At 36.4% G+C, this 22,596-nt stretch overlaps 1 protein-coding gene across 5 annotated transcripts in view; it reads left to right on the top strand.

Annotated features, from left to right (window-relative positions):
• Nucleotides 1-22,596, top strand: part of LOC121864599 (tubulin polyglutamylase TTLL4-like) — a 38,033-nt gene that overhangs the window by 1,982 nt on the left and 13,455 nt on the right. For all 5 annotated transcript variants that reach the window (XM_042363662.1, XM_042363663.1, XM_042363665.1 and 2 more), the window contains exons 2-14: nt 4,546-5,372; nt 10,770-10,889; nt 12,855-13,076; nt 13,261-13,429; nt 15,484-15,616; nt 16,189-16,366; nt 17,009-17,166; nt 17,536-17,651; nt 18,301-18,496; nt 18,822-18,917; nt 20,535-20,659; nt 20,928-21,049; nt 21,229-21,302. In XM_042363662.1, the coding sequence (XP_042219596.1) occupies nt 4,568-5,372; nt 10,770-10,889; nt 12,855-13,076; nt 13,261-13,429; nt 15,484-15,616; nt 16,189-16,366; nt 17,009-17,166; nt 17,536-17,651; nt 18,301-18,496; nt 18,822-18,917; nt 20,535-20,659; nt 20,928-21,049; nt 21,229-21,302 (2,514 nt within the window). In that variant the 5' untranslated portion in view covers nt 4,546-4,567. The remainder of the gene's footprint in view (nt 1-4,545; nt 5,373-10,769; nt 10,890-12,854; nt 13,077-13,260; nt 13,430-15,483; nt 15,617-16,188; nt 16,367-17,008; nt 17,167-17,535; nt 17,652-18,300; nt 18,497-18,821; nt 18,918-20,534; nt 20,660-20,927; nt 21,050-21,228; nt 21,303-22,596) is intronic.

The following is a 22,596-nucleotide window of genomic DNA, read 5'->3' as shown; positions in this document are numbered from 1 at the left end:
ATCACCACCTCAATACTCACTCCAACACACACACAAAAAACCCTGTACAGTATATCAGTGGTAATAAGACAAATGGAATATTAGAGTACAGTATTGTAGTAATATGACTAGTGTCAGAGCTCTCCACCAATGTCATGGAGCTTGGTGAACTAGGATGTACAAGGTACATCCTTTAACTGTAAGGGTTAAACACCTTTGTGCCAACCAAACCTAACCTTCCAGTTAGCACAGGTATTTGGGTGTTTAATCCGGTGAAATATGTTGAGGTGCCCAACCTTTATATGATCCAATTATTTGATTGTTAAGTTTTTCACTATTCTGGTTAACTTTCATTAATGGTTATTTTATACACAGTCTGTGCTAACCTTACTTGTTAATATTAATAAAATTTAATTATGAGCTGGATCTGAGTTCTTACCAGTAGTCACAGCCACCAATTTGATGTCAACTGGAAAACAGGAAAAATTTAGTTCAAGGTTGTGATAATTGGGTATAAGTTTAATAGGAAGCAGGCAGTACACATTGTAGAATTTGTCAAATTTTGCAGCAAATTATATAATGCAGCCTAAGCTACCTTGACAGTTGTTGACTAACATTAGTTGGTTTGTGTCATCTGTCAAAAACAGGACCTCCATATTCCTTACTCTATGTAAGTGACCAAATTGTCAATGACTTGGTCTTGTCTTGGTACTACTGTATCAGGACTCACTGTCTGTAGTGTAGTAGTGATTTTATGCTTTCCTCTCACCAGTGCATCCCAGATGCAATCATGGAATTCATGTGAGAAGAGTGTTGTCCAGTGTAACAGAACTGAACATTGCAGTTAATCACAGGGCACGCCATTTCCCAGATCACCTGAAGAATAGCTACCCCATCTTGTTCCATGTTTTAAGATCTACCACCTTGGCACTAATCTAACCAAACCCAGTAGCAACAGGGTGTTTAATCATCAGGTGAGATAAGTTGGGGGCTAATCTTCAGGTGATTTGGAAACTGCAGTGTCCAGTGAAAACCTGATATGTTCAATATAGTACTCCTACACTGGAGCCACAGGAGATGGCCCTTACTGAAACTCAGTGGAGACCAGTTGGTTATCATTGGTAGAGCTATCAAATAACAAATACCGTATGCATAATAATATACTCTAGGTCTTAACACTTGGAACTCTGCCATGTCCTTATGTCCTTGATTGATTCCTTGAGAATTTATCTTTATGAAATAAATGAAATGGCCATGAATAAACAATGTACTGTGCTGTATTTACATAAATTTTCAGTGTCTGGATGCAAGCTATAATAGTGATGTCTAGTATTTGAGTGTATTGTGTGGTATTGCCAGTGTTTTACATGTATGTACAGGCTGTGTGTAACACATTAATAATTTTGCAGACATACATACAGCACAGTACTGTATATATTTTGTTTTAGTATGATATGGTCATGTATTTATAAGATCATAATCTAAAAACAGACTAGGAGCCTTGCCCTTCTCATGTCTTGGACTAAACTTGAAAAGATGGTAAGGGTGATTGACTGGACTAGCAACAAACTCTGCCTTGACTTGGACCTATATGTACTGTGCATTATAACCTATTAATATGGGATCCACCGCTTAGTTTCATTTCTGCTCTTCCCATTCCCTGTAGATGTTGTCCCCCCAACATTGCACTTGCCTTAATTTTCAGTACTTGTGAACACTTTTTAGGGTTGAACTTCAAGGTTCTTGGCATTACTCTACTGTAATATCATAATAAAGTGGTTTTTCCCTTTCTTTCATTATGTTGTAAGTCTTGTTTGCTATTTAGTAACATACCAATCTAAGTTCACAATCAGTTGCACAGTAAATAACAGCTTATTCTGTAAGACAAATTTTCACCAGGCTCAAGAGTTTGGCTCTTTGAAGGAATAACTTATGATCTGAAATAAACTTTAGAAGTTTCAATTTGCCTGAAGGTTGGATGGATTATTTGGGTTCCATTTCAAGGTTACAGCATGCACATAATACAGGTACAGTAAACCCTCGAAGATCCGGACCCGGGAAATCCGGATTTCAGAAGATCCGGACAAAAAATTTGGTGGTTCTGGGTGAAGAAGCCTCCTAGAAGTTTTCCTAGGAAACATTCCCAAATCAGAGCAAAGAATATTTTAGGTCCGTGGGCGCTGTTTGACCAGTCAGTTGCTTGGATACAGGTGCCTGAGGAGGTGGAAAACATAAACAGAGTTGACAATTGTTGTCTGTGGGAATATTATTTCATTCACTAGTAATGATACAATGTTTCTTATTATGTTATCATAGGTAAATGCATGGTTTATATACGGTAATTTGTTTATCACTATAGGTGGGTCCCCCACTTTTAGTCCGGATCTTCGAGGGTTCACTGTATTGTCTTTTCAGAGGTTATTGTGTATTCTTATGGTCATGTATAGCTAGACAAAAGGGGGACCTATCAAGAGGTCACTTTGAAGGTTGAATTGGGTTGGGTCATTTAAATGAGAGTTTTTGAGTTTGTGGACCCATTTACACCCTCCCTTACACTATTTTACCAGAAGGTGGATCATAACACCAAGGAGAAACAAAAATGCAGGTTCTCAGCCAGTATGGTGTGGGTGTCTTCAACCTGCAGGCCTTATGAGTGCCCATCATTTGCTGCCTAGCTGTGGCTTGGTTATAAATTAGGAATCCAAGATCAATTTTCTATTTTGCAACTTAATACTGTACTGACTTACGAAGGTTAGGAAGTTGGGTTTCCTCTTTCAACAGGAGGAAAATTCTCATGACTTTATACGCAGTGGATATAATATACATACAGTACAGGCATCCCTGACTTATGACGGGGATACATTCTTGGACCCTGATCGTAAGTCGATTTGTTTCTTAGTCAAAACAGTGAATTCCATAGTTTAGATTAGGTTAAAGCACAACCCAGCCCATGCAATAAAGTAATGTAAAAATGGGATTGTAATTACATATACAAGTTTTTGCTATGAATGTACTGTCCATATAGTGGTCCCTCGGTTAATGAACACAATTCGTTTCAGAAGATCGTTCGTTAACTGAAAATTTCGTTGACCGAAACCATTGTTTCAATGGGATTTTGTGTAATTGGTTCCAGCTCACCGAAAATTACATAAAAAGTAAAAAAAATGCAATAAAGTACACTTACTTTGAGGTGTGTATGTAGAAGGCTCCTGGTTGATGATGATGATGGGAATTAGAAGTGGGGGTGGAGGAGAAGTGAGAAGAGAAGGAAGTGGGGATGAAAGAGAAATCACCCCATGCTTGATGCCGTCATTTCACCCATAAAATTTTAAGTTCACTAGGTGTAATTCAACACTGCACTGCATTTAAATCAACACTGCACTATATATTGTCAATAGGTTAAACAAATTTCAGAATGACCAATAATTGTACTGTAAAAATTTAAAAATACTCTTGTGTTCAAGAGACCCACAAGCAAGATGTTTCCTCCACTGAACAGAGACACCAACAGAGGCCTTGGTGGGTGAGTGAAGTGGCTGATGGGCACACCAAAAACTAGTTCCCTGTACTGCAATTATGTTAAATACGTGTTAAAATGACTAAAAATAATAATATAAAACTTGGAAAATTATTGAATAGTACAACCTTCTTGATATTTACTCCAATTTTAACGAATGTAAGCCCTAAAACCGATTTCTGTATTAGCGGACTAATCTTCCAGCTGGTGAGCAAGCCAAAGCATGTTGAAATATTTTCGTAAGAATTTCGTTAACCGAATTTTTGTTCGTTAACCGAATTGAATTTTCTTATGGAAGGTAATTCGTTAACCGAGGCATTCGTTAACCGAGAGACCACTGTACTTCACTTTAATGACTTATTGGTACCATAAAAATGGTCGTTAATGTGGTGAGTATAGTTTGCATGCCAAGTGGGTCAATTGGTACCAGCCCTCGACACTCACCCCCTATAACCCCTGTAAACCCAACAAAAAAATTACAACCACATATTCACACATTAATACTGCATGTAAAGTTAATAACTAATAATAACTAGCCTTTAGACACTCACTGAACTGCTTAATGAGACTGTTTGCTGACATCCAAAGCAGTGGAGTGGTGTTAGTGCCCCCCTGCTCCCACTCTCTCACACTGCGCTGCTTCCCCAGCATCACCACCAACTGATAATTCAGTCTCCAAAGCTAGTGAAGTCTAGTGGTAAATAACCTAATAGATCACACACAGATAAGAGAGTAGGTTACACCACACCACCTGTTCACACACTGATCAAAACAAACCACCCCGCTCACTGACGCCATCAAGATGGCCGCCCAGAGTGACTCAACTTGCATTACTGATTGTTAATGTGTTTTGTCGCATTTCATTACTGTCGTTTGCGACGAATCTTTTTATGTGGAACTCGTTAAAGTGAAGTATGTACTGTATTGGGATTCCATTCGTAAGTGCGGGTGTTTGTGAGTAGGGCCGTCATAACATATTTGTTAAATTTGGACTTGCCAATCTGCTTACTTTCCCACAGATATTAACTAAACATTTATTTTCTTGGCAGATAATGTTGGTGTGGAGATAGGATGTTCAATCACTCGTGTGTGTGGTCCTCATCACAGCGACTACCCCTCAATCCCCTGGTTGGTGGACAGCAGCGAAACACTATGAAGGTCTCAGAGGCCTCTGCTCCTACTCGGCTGCCCACCAACACAACACAGCAAACTATTTGCAAAAGGCACAGCCCAGAAAATGCAAGTGTTGCTGAGAGTGAAAATGCTCCATTTCCAGTGCATAATAAACGACAGCGCACCAAAAGTGGGTCAGATCCAATGGAACCATTAGCTACATGTCAGGATAGTGCCATACCTCCTACAGACTGTTGTGTGAAAGGGGAACCAACTCCCCTGTGTGAACGTAATGTTAGAACTTCTAGACTAGAGGGAGGACAAGAGATAAGCACACAAAACATGGAACCCGCCTGTTCTTGTACCAAATGGGATAGTAGTAGTAGTGATAATATAGTGGCTGGAGATTGTGCCAGATGTGACAGTACTAGAGATTGTAAAAATAACAGTGATGTGGATTTGACTGAACAAAATTTAGTTGCTGGAGTATATCCAGGCCATAGTAGATCTATATCTAATGGAACTGCAAGTGGTGGACTGTCTCCACATTGTGCTGCAACTTTAGAATATGTAACTCAGCTGCCAGAGGGATGTTCTGGTGGAGTGGCTAACTCATCTGTCCTAGATCCACCAACTTTAAATGGTGCTTGTGAACCAAATGAAGAGTTGGAGGATGATGACAACTACCTTGATTCATCAGATGACGATGAAGAGGATGAATTGACTCTCACAAACAATGAAGATGAAGAAAGCTGTGGAGAAGGTAAGTCTTCTGTGTTGTACTTTACAGTTAGTGTACAATAAGAGAGAGAATGAAGTATACTGAAACCCTACTGCCCAACACAGTGAATGGTGTCACTGGTTCCACAGGCATGCCAACTAACTGTTTATGGGTTCCACTCATGTGGGTGGGTTGAATGGCTCAACCTTTCTGCAATGTACAGTTTACTGTATGTCAAAAACCTGGGAAGATGCTGTACTGTACAAGGTACTTCATTCTCACTGTACTCCATATGTTGCTACAGTAATCCAATGTTGAGTTGAATACTGTACAGTACAAGAGTATTGGGATTGATTTGTGGTTTATGGATTTGTGGAAAACTTAAAAAGAAATACTGTAGGCAATAATTTTCTTTATATTGTTCCATGTTTAACTTTATTGTGGTTGTTTAAATAAAAATATTGTGTGTGTGTGTGTGTTGGTCAAATGTTAGTAAAGCTTAACTTGATAGAAAGGTTTATAAATGTTTGGGTAAAATTTTCGTTTCTGTTGTCCACCTATTGGAAATGGTCAGAATCATTCAAAATGCACCAACAAACCTAATTTAACCTAAACCTAACCTCGCTGGATGATCGAAACGATAATAATACCAATGTTAGAATTTCAGTAGCCAGATTTTGGAAGTTGAATTGAAGGTTTGGGACCAAGAGTCAATATTGTACAGTACTGAAACTTGTGTATATACAGTGCTGTACAGTATTGTAGTTTAATATTTATTTGTGTTCCCATTCATTACCTTTTACCCTCAGTGTTCATCATCATCAGGTGATTGTTTTATTTTACTTAATTGCCATATTGTGTCCTCACTCAATTCTGCTTTTCCTTTCTTTTTCACTTTTCTTGTCAGTTCTAAGCACTTTACAGGGTTCAATATATGTTTGTGTTAGGAAATCTCATTTAGCAACTAAGGAAAAAGAGATGGTCATTTTAATTTCTTGGGATTTATCTTATGTTATTTTTGCTGATACATTACTGTATACTGTAAGTCAGGTATGGTAGCAAGGAAAAAAACAGTTTATACTGTAGTAGCTAATGATAGCAGTATAAGCCAACCTAATCTTAACTATCTTATTTTACTTTTGGTAGATAAAAGTTTGATAATGGACCGTATGAATGAGAAAATAGCTACTGTATGTATTAACACTCTTGGGTTTGGGAGGAGCTCTACAACGAGATGCTTGGGGTCTGGCCAGTTACTAACCTCACCACACGAGAGATAATGAGTCATAGTAAGCTTGCTATTTGAGATAAAAGGGTGGGGTTTGTTGCATTGGCATTGTAAATAAATTATCTACAAACAGTTTTATATGATTAATACAATAAAATAATTATTTTGAAACGTAAGTGCGAGTAGATTACTAAGTTTTTGTTTACGCTTAATAAAAATGTTTATGTACATCACTTTATACCTGCATTATTTAAGTGATTGCAATATGAACCTTATTTCATTATAAAACAAACATATTTAGCAAAAGATAGTTACAGAAGAAAAGTTGTGAAAAAATTCATGTTTCCCTTGATAATACAGTAGAATGTCAATTTAAAGCGATTCAATTTAAGATTATTGATTTAAAGCGACACCCACAATTAAGGACAATGTTTTAATTTAAAGCGAATCTTTCCTATTTTGCACGAGTCAATCTGGTGCATCATATTTAAAATTCGCGCCCAATGATTCTCTGGGCATACTACACTGTCCTAAAGCTGTACTGTACATGTACTCAAAATAGTGTACTAAATGATTACCGTACTAAAATTTTTGTCTAGTGCAAACTATAGCATGATTATATTCAAATTAATCACTATCTTATAAGAATTCCAGCAATGTAAATTATATTCTCCCTGGTCACTTCTGTGACATTTTAAAAACAAAAAACAAACTCAAGCATAAATACTTCAGTAGATCTTCAGCACCAACTGTCAAACATTTCACTGTCACCCCCCCCCCATCTTCCCAACCAGGGTTTGGTGTTTTAGGCTTAAAGTTTTTATCTTATATAATGTCACAGACTAAAGTTAGGAGATTATAAATTGTATTGCTGGAATCCTTGCAATACAGGAAATAATTTTAATATAAACATCATATATTTTGCACAAGAGATAAAAATTTTTTGCTCTGTAATAAAATTCTTAAATTAGAACTAAAATTTGTATGTCTAATGCGAGCTATAGCATGTTTATATTCAAATTAATCACTATCTTATAAGAATTCCAGCAATGTTAATTATATTCTGCCATGTCAGTTCAGTGACATTTTATAAGAGAAAACCTTAAAATCACACCTAAGGATATATAAATAAATAAATAAGCACTAAATCTTAACATCAACTGTCAAACACATCACCTCACCTCCCCTCCCCCCTTCCCCCCCCTCCCCCCCCCATCTTCCCAGCCAGTAAACAGACCATTTCACATCCCTTAGTTTTAGCTGTGTTGATTTATGAGTGTTTGTTTTAACATAATACTACAAAAAACAATGTTTTGTTTATTCTAGGAGATGGGCTGAGGTGTATCTGGGTAGACTCTCGGTCTTTTTAGTATTTTGTGTTTCTCTCAAGTACCAAACTAAATTATTCCATTGAAACACTTTGATTTAGTGCGAATTCGGTTTAAAGCGACCTCTCTTGGAATGTATTTATATTATATCAACGATCTACTGCAGTGGTGTAAATTGTGTGTTCTGCTGAGCATGCCCAGGCAGAGTACAGATTATTAATTTTTTTCCTCCGAGTGCAAAAGATAAGGTGCCATTGAAAAATTACGTAATGCAGATTGGGGGTGGGGGGTGTCAGGAGAAGTGTTATGTAACAGGAAAAATAAAGTAAAGCTTACATAATACAGATGTAATGTTTGGAAGTCTTTAATACTAAAAGCGTACTAGGAATTGTAAAGAAAATATATGTACTGAGGTCTTTCTATACCTTGTCAAATACATGCATATTCAATGTTTTCAGATAAAGGTGAAAGCAAGTAATACAACTTTAATATTGAAAACAAATATATTTTATGTATATATTCCTGATATATTGTTTGCATGTCAAAAACTAAATATTTCTGAAAATTAAGTTCTCCGTCTAAATATTTGTGTCCTGGGGTGGTTCATGTGTGTTGTCCCAGATCTAACAGACCTCATTAGTTTAACGGGAACTGTTTTCACATGTCATTTTCCCTCTCGAGTTGAGGAATTTCAAGTCACAAATAAATTGAGCTGTGTGATAATTGAAAACCCTTTGTATGTAAAGCAGCTGTTAAGTCATCCAGAGTCTTGACAGTTCTGATTACTTCAGAGTGTCTTTTCTCATCTGCTGCAGAGCCTCCAATTGCAAGTTCTACAATGGCAATATGTAACAAATTATCATCTGTAATCTTTGGTGACCTTCCTTTGGTTGAGGATGAATTGCCCTTCAGCTTTTTTCTTGTTGCTTCATCCAATTCTTCAAGTTTGCTTTTGTAATTTTCTTGAAACTTTCTTTGTCTTTCGTAATTCTGTTTAGTCTTCTTCAGCGCTTTCTTCAACTCATCAATTTCTGTTTCTTTCCTTTTCAAAGATTTGCATTCTTCATCTGTAAGCACGCCACAACCCTTTTGTTGTGTACAGCTCATTGACATGATCCTGAAGTTCACATAATTTGAGATTCAGCTGGTCTTGTTTTGGAGTGGTAATGGCCTGCTTCACTGGGAAATGCTCTTTCACTGCCAATTTCAACAGTCCCTGTATGTATTAGGATCATCAGCTTTGTCTTCAGGGTCAGCTTGCTCTTTCTGTATTCCAGCTTTGGGAAGCTGTTGGGTGAAGAAAAATGAATGTCAGATTAAATATTATACCCAATGTGTATTTGTTGTATACATGTAGAAGAAACATTCAACTAAAACTACAGCTAACAATTTGCAGACTGTGTTTACTGCATACCCTGTTAGTGACACATTTTTCAAATTTTTATTGCAATATTAATTTGCTAAAAGTCATACAAGATATAGACTAAAAATGTATAAAATACTGTGTTAAGTTAGGCCTACCTTTCCACATAATGATAGGATCCTTCCTTTTTGTTTCATTTCCTGTTGCTTCCATTCCTGAAGCTTTTGTGCAACAGCACTATTCAGATCAGCACCAAGATGATGATTCTTCAAGTTGTGCCATATTTGAGAAACCTCTGTCTGGACAGTTTTGATTTACTAGGGTAGGCTTTCCCATAACCACTTACAAGCTGCAGGAACAAAGCTTCTTTTTCTGATTTTTGTGTTGTTGCCATATTCAGTATCAGCAAAATGTTGTAATGTGCCTGGAATTGTTGGAAAACACAGTATTAGTTATTCATTCTCTATTATCCTATCAATATCAATGCTATTTTAATGGTGCACACCATTTACATAAAATTACCTTTGCAGAAAACAAAGGCAATTTTTGATTTAATGTACAATGAAACTGATTTTGCTTGAGATATTGTTGGAAAAATATACAAATTTAGAGGGGCCACGCTTGCTCTGGCCCCTTGTTTGCTCATATAAATTTGACATCAAATAAGAATGGCACTGCCAGAAAACTTGGATTTTAGCAACATTTATGCTGTGTCAGGCACATAACACTATATCACCTTACATAGAGCACTCAATACAGAACAACTACTGCATGTCGCGGAAGGGAAATTTTTTTATATGCTGCGGAATATACCTGCTTTATGTCTGGTCACAGCGCAAAACCTCCAAAGTACATTATACGCACTTACGATGCTCTGTATTGATGGATATAATGGTTGTGATGAGAACTACTCCCTCGCACAGAACGAGACAACCCTATTATTAACTACCTGCGTCAAATGCTCATCATTTTTGTACGCATTCGCACAAAATTTATGAAAATTTGCACTTCTGTGCAAATTTTAGGGGTCTTGTCCACCCCTGCATATTATTCAGCTGTTGGTGTGATCTGGAGCAGTTTTTGTGAGTCCGGGAGGGGAAGGGAGGGTGTTTAGTGTTGTGTTACGTAATACTTTAGGGAGGTTTGAGTGGTGTTACAGTTGAATATGTCGTAAGTCAAGGAGAGACTATAATGCAAAATTTTCTAATAAACCTTTGCAGGCTCCATAATATGGTTCTGCAGGTGCTATGGCGCCCGCAAACTACAGGTTGGGGACCACTGCTGTACAGTACAGTTTCTCCTCGACTTAAAACAACCCGGACACATGACGGCCATGGTCGTATAAAATATTTTTCGCATTATGTATTTTCGAGTCCCAACGTTAGTGATCGCGCTGTGTACTGATTACGTAATTTTTTTGTTTAAGGAGCAAGATTTGGCTTTTTATTGAATGTTGTCATTAGTTAAATACTAGTAAGTAATTTTTATTTATTTATTTATTTATTTTTAAATTTTTTCAGATGATCAGAGTGTAATCAGTTGTGTGACAGTTGGGTCAACATGCTCCCTGCGGTCAGTGACGAGTGAAGCAATGAACACAATATGTATCAATGAACATGGAGTTGCAGCAAATGAAGATGGTAAGTTACTTGTACAGTATATAACAGTGTCCCGGTTTATGAACAAGTTCCGTTCCTGAGGACGTTCTTAAGTAAAAAATGTTCGTAAGTTGCAACATATCCTATGTGCACTGTATCATAGCCCAAGTCCTTTTATACATCTTGAATCACTTAACTTATGAGAAAAGGAGGTACTACCGCCTGGGAAGATATTGGAAGCATAATGTATTGTCTAATGGTAGACCCTGCTGCCATATGTCATCACGAAAATTGTGACCAAGTCCCAGGTTGCTGATCTGACTTTCGGCCTCATTTACACTCATTTGTTTCACTTACTATTGACAACACAACATACATATATTGTTTCTCACTTTTGATTTTTTTTTTAATTTTTTGCATTTCTTTATGGTTCTTTATTATTATTATCATCATCATCATCATCATCATCATTATTATTATTATTATTATTATTATTATTATTATTACATTTTCGTCCCCCAGGCCCCGCTGTACGTATATACTTTTTCTGTGAGTTGGAACCAATTACCCAATATCCCATTGAAATAATAGATTCACTTAACGAAATTTTCGGTTAACGAACGACTCTGTGGAGCCAATTGTGTTCGTTAATTGAGGGACCACTGTATCTACTTGAAGTTACGAGTTGAAAAATAACTATAACAGCTTCGACTGGGAGGAGGAGAGCTAGGGGAATGTAGCTACAGGGATAATCTAACTTAGTGACCTGCCAAGTCTACACACACCTATGCTCTTCATATTTTTTTTTTATAGCAAAATACTTTTTAATATACAGCTGCACGCCCTATACAGTACGTATTGCAATAAAACAACTACAATAACATAAAATCAAACAAAGGGACTTTTATCTGGGTGAGTGTGTGTACGATGTTTGTAAATACAGTAAGTGTAAATGTTTAAACTAGCGTTAACCACTGTCCTATGAAGAATTCTAGAATGCTCGGCCTATTTTTTCATGCGTGGAAAAAACTCGTGTGACGTGAGTCTTATGTTGCTTTGACATACCTGTATTACTGTGGGGTATCATAATTTTATTTTCTTGCAAAAAAGCAATGTATACTTTGTGAATATTGAATAAAGGTGTTAAAATATGAATTACAGATAAGCGGAGTTGTGAATAGCAAGGTAATCCTGTACAGAGTACAGTACAGTATTTAAGTTTTCTTAAATATCAACTATACATGACTCATGTTGCCTGAAATAATGGTGCTCTGCTTCTCTTACCTCTGTTTTGCATATTGTACATGGATAACTGTACTGTATAGGGTTGTGGGTTTAAGTGGTGTGTGTGAGGGTGGAGCTGTGCCAATTAGCTGCTGTACCTGGGTGGTTGGTGATGTCAGCTGACAGCATTACAGATTTCCCAGTCTTGGAACATATCCCATTATTTTCCATAGGATGAAGGTTCACAAGTGATGCAGTTAACTGTATCACCACATGACTGTTATATAGTAGGGTTTTATTGTATTAGAGGATGAAATGTAGTTATGGTAATGAATGGGTAATAATTCTTGCTTTAATTAGTTTGTATTAGCTTCTCAGAACTTAGTCATTCTAATGAGTGTGATTTAAAGCTTAAAAATTCATTGATATAAAATTGTGTATGTGACTTATGGTAGCTCCCTTTACTTTACATTTGGTCTTGTAAACAGAAATGGATACCCATACAATACTGTATAAGTAAAAGATATAGATTTTTTTCCTCCATGCTTATTGGCGAGATGATACACTATGTACGTGCTCTATGCTGCCTCATTAATTTCTGCTGCCTGTTCTCATATCCTCTTGAGAACCTTAGAATTTAGTTCATTGTTTAGTCTGGGATTGTAGAGATAGCAGTGCTTTTATTTATTAGATGATGCCTGTGAAAATAAGAGTACATGTAAAATAAAGCTGAATTTGTCTACGAAATTTGTACAAAAAAATGTTTGTTTCCACCCCCTGCAGGTTCATTGCTGTACACTGAAACTCCAGCGCCTTCTCCACTGCCGTCCTTGAGTCCTAGTCTGTTCTCTCATGTACCGCCTTCAATTAACTTCTGCCAGTACAACGAGAAAACAGTTGAATTTCCGTTGGTTATTGGGAGATTACTGAAATGGCGATTCACCAACATCACGCCGCTCATTGTTAGAAAAACCATTGCAAATTCTGGATTCCGGATCACAAAAAGTAAGTGGCCCTTTTATTTTAGCAGTAGTTATGATATTTTTAGGAATTTGTTAATTTTTACTAGCTTTGAATATTTTATAAGAATGTGTTTCATTTTTAATAGTTGGGGTACTGATATTTTTAAGAATGTGAATACTGTAGAAGAATGATAGATCATTTTCTCATCTTCTCTTGTCTCCATCAGAAACCTTGCAGTGGTGTGGAACCTGGGGTAAGCATATGAAGTCCCCATGTTTCAAAGCTGTACGGGAGTTTCAGAAGATAAACCACTTCCCAGGTACTTTTCAAGTTGGTCGAAAAGATAAGCTGTGGAAGAACTTCCTGCGTCTGCAGACAAAATTTGGAAAGGACGAGTAAGTTGCTTGCGTAACAAGATTTAATTTGAGAAATTAGGCTTCTAACATAATTTTGAATTGCCATTATATGTATCATGTCTCAGGCATTTGTTGCATTAATTCCTTGAAAATTTCTTGAATGAGACCAGACACCCCAATGCTCAACATACCTGTACAGGTGTCCCCGATTTGTGATCACCCTATCTACGATATTTTGCTTGAAGGATAGTGGTGTATTAAGACCCCCCTCTATTTACAATAAATAAATTCGGAAGAACAATGGTTATCGTCTGGCAAACGCAGAATATAGAATGCAGCTTTCGGCGCACTTCACAGCTGCAGTCTACCCGCACGTGGCCACCCGGTGCACTACAGTCTAAAACTTTGTTCCGTGGTTATCACACGTAATCATGTAGCTCAAGATTATATTATATTGGTCAGTATCTTTATATATACAGTATATATATATATACGGTATATGCCGATAACCACAAGGAAAGAAGAAAACACGAAGTTCCCAAGCGCTTTCGTGTAATTCATGCTCTACTAATATATATATATATATATATATATATATATATATATATATATATATATATATATATATATATATATATATATATATATATATATATATATATATATATATATATATATATATATATATATATATATATATATATATATATATATATATATATATACACATACATACATACATACATATATTAGTAGAGCGTTGATATAACGATGCGAGATGTGTTCCAAGAGAGATCCCTTTAAACCGAATTCGCACTGAATCAAAGTGTTTCAATGGAATAATTTAGTTTGGTATTTGAGAGAAACACAAAAGACTAACAGTCTACCCAGATGCACCTTAGCCCAGCTCCTAGAATAAACAAAGCATTGTTTTTTTATAGTATTATGTTAAAACAAACACTCATAAATCAACACAGCGGATATTTATTTCGCGGTCCTCTATTATTTGCGGATGACACCCTGGATGTACCCAAGAATGTCTGTGGGTAGTTTTAAAGTTGCCGGCATTTTTGCGGCTCGGACAGGGAGCCATTCGTTATAGAGACAGTAATTTCCTTTACCTGTATTGTGTGTGTGTGTGCATTTGTGTGTAGACACACACACACAAAACGCATACAAATAAATAATAATGGGAAAATAATCTTATAAATACTGTAATCAGAAACAAATTTATTAAAAATGTGACAGTCTGTGCTTTATTACTTTATTAATAAATTTATTTCTGAATATTTGTGAGGGTATTTTCCCATTATTATTTATTTGTGTCTACACACACACACACACACACATACATACATACATACATACATACATACATACATACATACATACATACAATACAGGTAAAAGAAATGATTGTCCTAAGGGCAAACACATAAAGGGAATATACATTTCTTTTTACACAAGTAAAAATGCTATTCACGGATTTGGCTATTCGCGGCCATTTTGAGAGCCTAACCTCTGCGAATTTGGGGGGGGGGGCTGTACTGTCTTGACATGGCTGAGCCAATTGAGAGCCTGAGCTCTCTTAATGGCATGTCTCCACTCCACCTTCAAGAGTTCCCTTAGCCTTGAAGGAGACATGTGATGAGGACCAACCAGACTTGTTCTTAATGATGAGTGTTGTTTAATTGTGTTTTATGTATATTATTATTGTAGGAATTCTATTTTTAGTGATACAAGTGGGTGTTGGACTGGCTGGAAATGTTGCCCATTGAACCCCATCTTTTAAGGATCACATTTTACGATATTTTGACATGCAATGGGTTTTTTAGGAACGTAGCCCATCGTAAATACAGTAGGTGAATACCTGTACGGACTTAATTCAATCACATTTACAAATATAATGAAAATCAAAGTTGCGCATAGTGTCAACAGTGTGAAGTCAGCCTTCCAGAGTGCATCCTGGCCCTCACAGATATTACTGGGAAGGTTTATGATATTCTACAGCAAGAAATTTACAACACATTATTAGTCTACACATTTCAAGACAGCTTTAGTAAATATCCTCATTATCCTGTTTTTCTTTTCAGGTTTGGTTTTATCCCAAAGACGTTCGTTCTTCCAGGAGATCTCAAGGCTTTGAAAGCTGCCTTTGATAAGGAAGGTGTTAAAAAGAAATGGATAGTTAAACCCCCAGCTTCTGCGAGAGGCACGGGTATACAGGTAAATACAAGGCAGCGGTGGTAAGGGATCAGTATCTTTTGTTGGATGTTATGATTTGTCTGTTTGATGAAGAAAATATTCACATTTTGTTGTGCGAGTTGTAGGCCATCGTAGAGATAACGATTTATTACAGACTAGATGATAATAATAGATAGTGTTATAGTATACAGTATGATAATTTTATTTTATTTTTAATTTCATGGTTCCCAAATACATGTAATATACAGTGTCTCATATGTTGTTCTCTCTCTCTCTTTTATTTTGTATATTTTTCAACGAAGGGAATCATAACAAATCAACAAGGATGGCAGAGATATTAAGACTTGAGGAAATAGTCAGTTTAATGTTATGTATGGAAAGCCAGATGCTATATGAAGGAGTTTAGTCGCCAACACCCACATGCCTGGGCGTTATCGATTAAATTCTTTGCAACTGACTTCATCCTCTAGTGGTAATATATCTGTCACTACTTGTACAGTAAGTCTGCCATTGTCTTATTTTCCTGTTGGAAATGTAAAACTTGCCAGATCTACAAGCTGTCCAGGAGTACAGTATTATGTTTCTTTCTTCAGGTTGTCCACAAGTGGTCACAAGTGCCTCATGACTCCCCCGTAGTGGTTCAGAGATACATCAGCCGCCCTTACCTCATCAATGATACCAAGTTTGACATTCGTATTTATGTACTAGTAACATCCTTCCATCCACTAAGAATATATCTCTACCAAGATGGGCTTGTAAGATTTGCCTCAGGTATGTAAATTTTCAGTGCTACTGGTGTGTGTAATTGGACTATCTTCCATTAAGGAGCCAGACTCTTGTACTGTCCAGTGTGTCTATCTTTTCCACACCGGGGTCTTTAAAAACTCTTATTTTTCTGATAATTGTTCTAACACTTGGCAGAATTATAACTACATGAATTTTGGCAAAAAAAAAAAAGAACTATCAGGAGGGATCATTTACAGTATATTAAAGCAATTTTAATTTGTATATTGATTAATTATGTATATTGAATAATTATACCTCTCCTTTTAATGAGATTATTCATGAAATATACAGAATGTCTTCCATTTTTCTCTATTATGGCCTGTCTTATTCTTTTACATTATGGGCCTGGCTGAGAACTTTCCTTTTACTGTGTGTGTTTTCGTGACATTAATAGTGACCTGAAACTTGCTCAACTTTTGCTCAATATTAGAAATAATTTCTCCAGTCCATATTTTTAAAATATGCATTTGAACACCAATAATTGATATTCCAGTACAGTACCTTTATTTGGTTTGGACTTGTGCTTTCCATGGGTAAATTAGACCCTACTTTACTCCACTGATTACTTTTTTGCAAAATATTTTTCTCAATTTCTCCAGTTAAAACCTACATTAACTTTTATTGCAGTACAATACAACAATGCATCTACCAGCCTGAATGACAGGTACATGCACTTGACCAACTACAGTGTAAACAAATCCTCATCATCTTATACACACAATGCTGATGCAGGACAATGTCAGGGACACAAGTGGACGATAAAGTCCCTCTGGGGTTATCTGAAAGTAAGTTACTCTCTTGTGGAAGAGAATACTGTATTAGTAGATTCAGTGACATAATATTTTTATACTTTCTTTTTAAAACTGAATTTGGGTTTTTAAGAGAATATTGGATATTTCTGCACAGGCACAGGAAATGTTTAATGTGCAGACACAGGTATGACAACTTTTCAAGATTTTTGTTGAACAACTGGGAGAATGTATTTTACATTAGCTTCCAAACTGTTAGGAAGGATCACTAAGCAGTAAATTGGTGATCAGAGAATATGTTTATTCAGTAAGGGGTTGGTTGATAACATAACCAAAATTACCTCTTTAGTTTTGAATAATTTGTAAAATTTCCAGTTTTCACCATCTACAAACATTTTGTTCCAGGCTAAAGATGTAGACACATCAGCTTTGTGGAGTCGAATTGCTGACCTTGTGATAAAGACTATAATTAGTGGAGAGCATGACATAGTGGTGCGCTCAAGGAAAAACGTTCGCTCTAGGTAAGAACATAAGATTTATTAATGCTTGTGTGTGTAGAGTGGTTTGTGGTTTTCATAGTAGTGAGAAATGCAAACAGTTGACAGCATTGTGGATATTGAGATCACTTGTTGCCTTACATCCACTCACATGTGCTCATAATGATTGGTACTATTTTTACGGCTCATAATGATCACAAGATATTTTATAAATCATCCTAATGGCATCAGGAGCCCCACAGGTGCCCATGATTACTTCAGATGCCAGAATTTTTTTATTTTTGTTTGTGTTATGCCTAATATCTGACAAGTGCTTTTAATGGTCCCATTTGTTGCACACTAAACACCTCCAGGTGCCTATTAAAATATCAGGCTGGAGTTTTATCACAAATTTTCTTCTAGGTATTTCATTCTGCACACATGTTTTCCATCACTTTTTCTCTCTCCCCCTTGCAATCAGTCCTTGCCTTTTCCTCATCATTAATTATCAGAAACTTTTCAAAATATTCTATCCAGTTACCTATTACAGTGATGGTCCTCTGTGACAAACATTGAAGGGATGGACTGTGCCTCTTGTCTCTCCTTTTTCTCTTTATATTCTTTCATTGCCATTTACACATTGGACATTTAATTATATCTGAGATAATAATGGAAGACCTTGGTTGTGTGACAGGTACTCTTGTCATGAATTGTTTGGATTTGATGTGATAATTGATGAGCGACTTCGGCCCTGGCTCCTGGAGGTGAACATTTCTCCATCGCTACATTCTGCCTCACCTTTGGATCACTCTGTGAAGGGGCCACTTATTGCTGATCTTCTCAATATGGTGGCTTTCCATATCCCAGACAAACTGAGCCAACAGCAGCAGGTAAACCTTCAACATGATTCATTGCCCCTCATTTTTAACATTAATCTTTAAATGGCAGCCTTCATCTGTGGAAGTTATTTGTAGGGATGACAGCCATCATTTATTGAAGTTTCATATTCCTTGTGTATCATTATTACACATACATGTATTGAGGATGAGAGAGTGGGGAATCATTAGCAACTGATTAAGAGCAAAAGATAATGATAACTGAAATGTAGTTGTTAATCATATAAATTAAACATAATTGTCAGTTTTCATTTTTAATGTGATACAAAAGTGCTATATGACATGTCAAGTGATATTCACTCATTATTTCTGCTAATAGATGAATCTTCTGGGAGAATATAACCTTGGAGATAAAGTGACCGGCTTGTGTCTGGATCGTCGGTTGTACACCAGATTGCTCACGGCAGAAGAACAGGTCAGTTTATTGGAAAATGAAAGTGTTTACTACTGTATTGGATTATATGACTACTGTACAGTAAAAAAAACCATAATTCGTACCTCTCAAATTCGAAATCACTCGTAGGTAATTCGTAATGTTTTACCATTACAAAATGTATACAGCATTATAATTTTTGTAATACAGTATTTTGTAAAATTTTGGAATATTAGAGACATTTAGGAATATATATATATATATATATATATATATATATATATATATATATATATATATATATATATATATATATATATATATATATATATATATATATATATATATATATATATATATATATATATATATATATATATATATATATATATATACATATATATATATATATACATATACATATATATATATACATATATACATATATACATATATATATATATATATATATATATATATATATATATCGCCTTGTGGCCATGGGATGCGACGCCCCACTAGTGTGGTCCAAATTATAGGGTGAAAATTTGAAAGTTGTCTGAACCAAGCGAGCACATGGTGCCATCGTTGCACTTCATGTACACTCGCTTTGTATAAAAGTTGAAGAAAATTGGATGTTGTTTAGGGGTCCCGCAAAACGTTTAGTTATTTTAGTCTCATAAAAATTCTAGCTCACCTCAGGGATGATTACAAGGAACTCATTGTCCTGTCATACACCTTGGGGGAAATTCCAGAGGGAGGTGTGAAGATCAGGGCACCTGGGGCCTTCCACCAAGCCAGATGGATGGCAAAGGCCATTTATGCTCTTAAGATGTTCCTCTTCAGAGAGTAGTTTACCCTCACTGCTTACGAAATGCGGGACCCCTGAATATTGAGATAAGGAACTGAAAGTTTGCCTGAAGGCATGTTTGGGGTAAAGGTATTCGGGCGACATGTGTCTAAACCAAAATTCCAACTTTTAATTTTTGAACCACCCTACTGCCCACCTCACTAAACAAGTACCATACACATCACACAGGTGGGTGATGGTCAGTTCACATTGGTCAGTCATGTAGTGCACATCTACAGTCTACTGCGCAAGCTTTTACCAATTATTTTTTGACCATTGCCCATTGTTTAAGCCCTTATGTCTGATAATCCTTAATCTGGTACTGTATTTAGAATGTTGCATCAATCTCCCAATTTATAAGAGCTAGAGCCCCTATTATTTCAAATTGAGGTTTTTTACTGAAGTACAAAACACATTTCTATGCTCACTTGTGATTATCTTCTAAAGTGAAAATAGAAGCATTGGTGAGTAGGTATGACAGTTTCTGGCAAAGTTACATTCTCTTTTTAAATTAGACCTTTCTCTTTATTTGCTTGTACAGTAATTAAAAGAAAGCACTTTAAAGGTGGTATTGTGCTTAATGTAAAATAATATGTAATTTTAATTTCCGTTCTGTAAAAAGATGTCATTCCTGATCTCGGAAAACTTTAGTAATTACATATATTAATCTTACATTCTTGTTGAGGCAGGAACTTGAAAACTGTATGAGAAGGCTGATTAACTGACCTTAGGATATACAGAAGTGGAGTAATTGGTTTTAGGGTAATTGGGCCAACAATAAGGTGCTTTTCTTTCATTTTTATGAACAGGTAAAACACATACAAGTGAATGCTTTGCCACGTAGCCAGTATTTAGTGTTTGCAATAGAAAATCTGTCTTCTGATGATGTCCGGCATCTTCTAGCATCAGAGGATGAATTGCACAGAGCTGGGAAGTGAGTATAATTTAAATGGATGCATATTAATCATAATTGGTAGTTCAGTACTGTACAGTGTTTTTCATTTATGTACATATAATATTTATTGTTTCATGCTTGCTCCATGTATGTACAGTAATAGAGGGAATTTAGGCTTGGTTTAAGAATTCAGATTAAGTATGGTGACAGTGTTTTAATGTTTGAGCAAAAACTTTCTAAAATCTTCATATATCCACATGCATGGATACTATTTGTTTTATTAAATTTTTCATTATTTTTTTTCCAGGTTCATGCGAATTTTCCCTACAGTAGAAACATATTCCTACTTTGGGTTTATGGATAAGCCCCGGTATTACAACAGGTTGATGGATGCTTGGGAGAATGCATATGGTAGCTGTAGAGAGAAAGGTATATTAGTAAAAAAAAAGATTCACTATTTATGATACAGGTAGCCGGGCTTTTTAAGGGAAAGTCATGAAAGTTTTTGCTTTTTATGTTTTATATATTACTTATTTGTTGCTAAGAACTGGTTATAGAAAGAAAGTACACGACGGCCTCTCTTCTTATTGACTGTTCTTGTCTTTCAGCAATTGAACGATTAGAGAACTTGTGTGTAGATAAGTTTCATCTTCGAGTGCCTCCTGCCTTCAAGATGCCAAAGGTAGGATAACCTCATAATCACTAGTATTTCTGTGTACGTACAGTATTTTCAATTTTGTCACAGATGCTAAACTCAGAAGTTGCATCAGGTACAGTACTGCCGTTGAAAGTTAAGATATGTTGTTTAGTTATTTAATAAATCAATTTTATCAAATACGGGTACTGTACTCTTAAGAATGTGCTGGGACTCGGAATTGTTTGCTCACTTCTCCGCTGAATACCTGTCTCACATATTGTATTCCCTCATTTCTTCCTTCTAATCTGTCTTTGTCTTGGTTATATAATTTGTACTTGCTGCTCACAAGTACACACACACACACACACACGTTCCACTACAATGCTTTTGTTAAGTGGATTTTTTTCATCGAAACCACTTTCCCATATGAATTATTGTACTAAGGGGAGATGTGTTCCTGTACTAAGCTCAGTGACACAATAATTGCAATACATCAAAATACTGTAGATAAAAGCAACAAAACCTGTAAAACATAAAGGTACAAATAGTGTTACTGTACTCACCAAATCCATGTCGAAAGCAATAGGTGCAGTGGTTGTTTCTCACCTGAGGCCAGAGAACACAGTTACTTAAAGCGGGGTCATCTGCCTCTTCACTTGAGGCACTGTGATTACTGCTGTAGTCCTCAGGTGACAGGACTGTGGTGGTGTCAGCAGGGGGAGGAGAGGTGGCTGGCATTGCAGTTGTGGTGGTAGCAGCAGTTGGCCGAGTGATGACAGGCGGATGAACTGAGGTTGTTGTTTTCTTTTTAAAGAAAAGGTGGAGTGTTGGCTGGGTTGCTTGTTGCTCAAGATTTCTCTCAACTTCTTTATAGAAAGAGGTTAGTTGTTTGATACCTACAATGATGGTCTCCTCACGCTTTGTATCAGGATCCTCTTCAGCCATGCCTGCTACAGTTTGACTGACTAAGTCGAGAATTCGCCTAACACCTTTCAGAGTCAACGTTTTCGGCTTAGGGGGTGCAATTGGTTCTTCCTCTTCCTGCTGTAGCAGTTCATCATTGGTTAGGTCTTCACCATGTCCTTCAAGCAGATCCTCTTTGTTTTCCTCATCAACTTCATTAAATCCTGCTTGCTGAACCAGCTCCACGATCTGCTGGTTTGTATCAGCTGGTGATTGTGGGAATCCGGAGAATCCATAAACACTGGTAAATTTTCTTTCCGCACACCTTTCATTCCAGAGGCGGGAACTTCATCCCAGGCCTCTTTAATATTTTCCAGAGCTTTCTTTATATTAAAGTCTTTCCAGAATTGTCGTATTGTTGGCCTATTTTCTCCCT

This window comes from Homarus americanus, unplaced genomic scaffold, assembly GCF_018991925.1.
Source record: "Homarus americanus isolate GMGI-L3 unplaced genomic scaffold, GMGI_Hamer_2.0 scaffold57965, whole genome shotgun sequence".
NCBI classification, from domain to species: domain Eukaryota; kingdom Metazoa; phylum Arthropoda; class Malacostraca; order Decapoda; family Nephropidae; genus Homarus; species Homarus americanus.
Note: the sequence above shows the minus strand (reverse complement) of the source record. Positions and strands in the feature narration are given on the sequence as shown.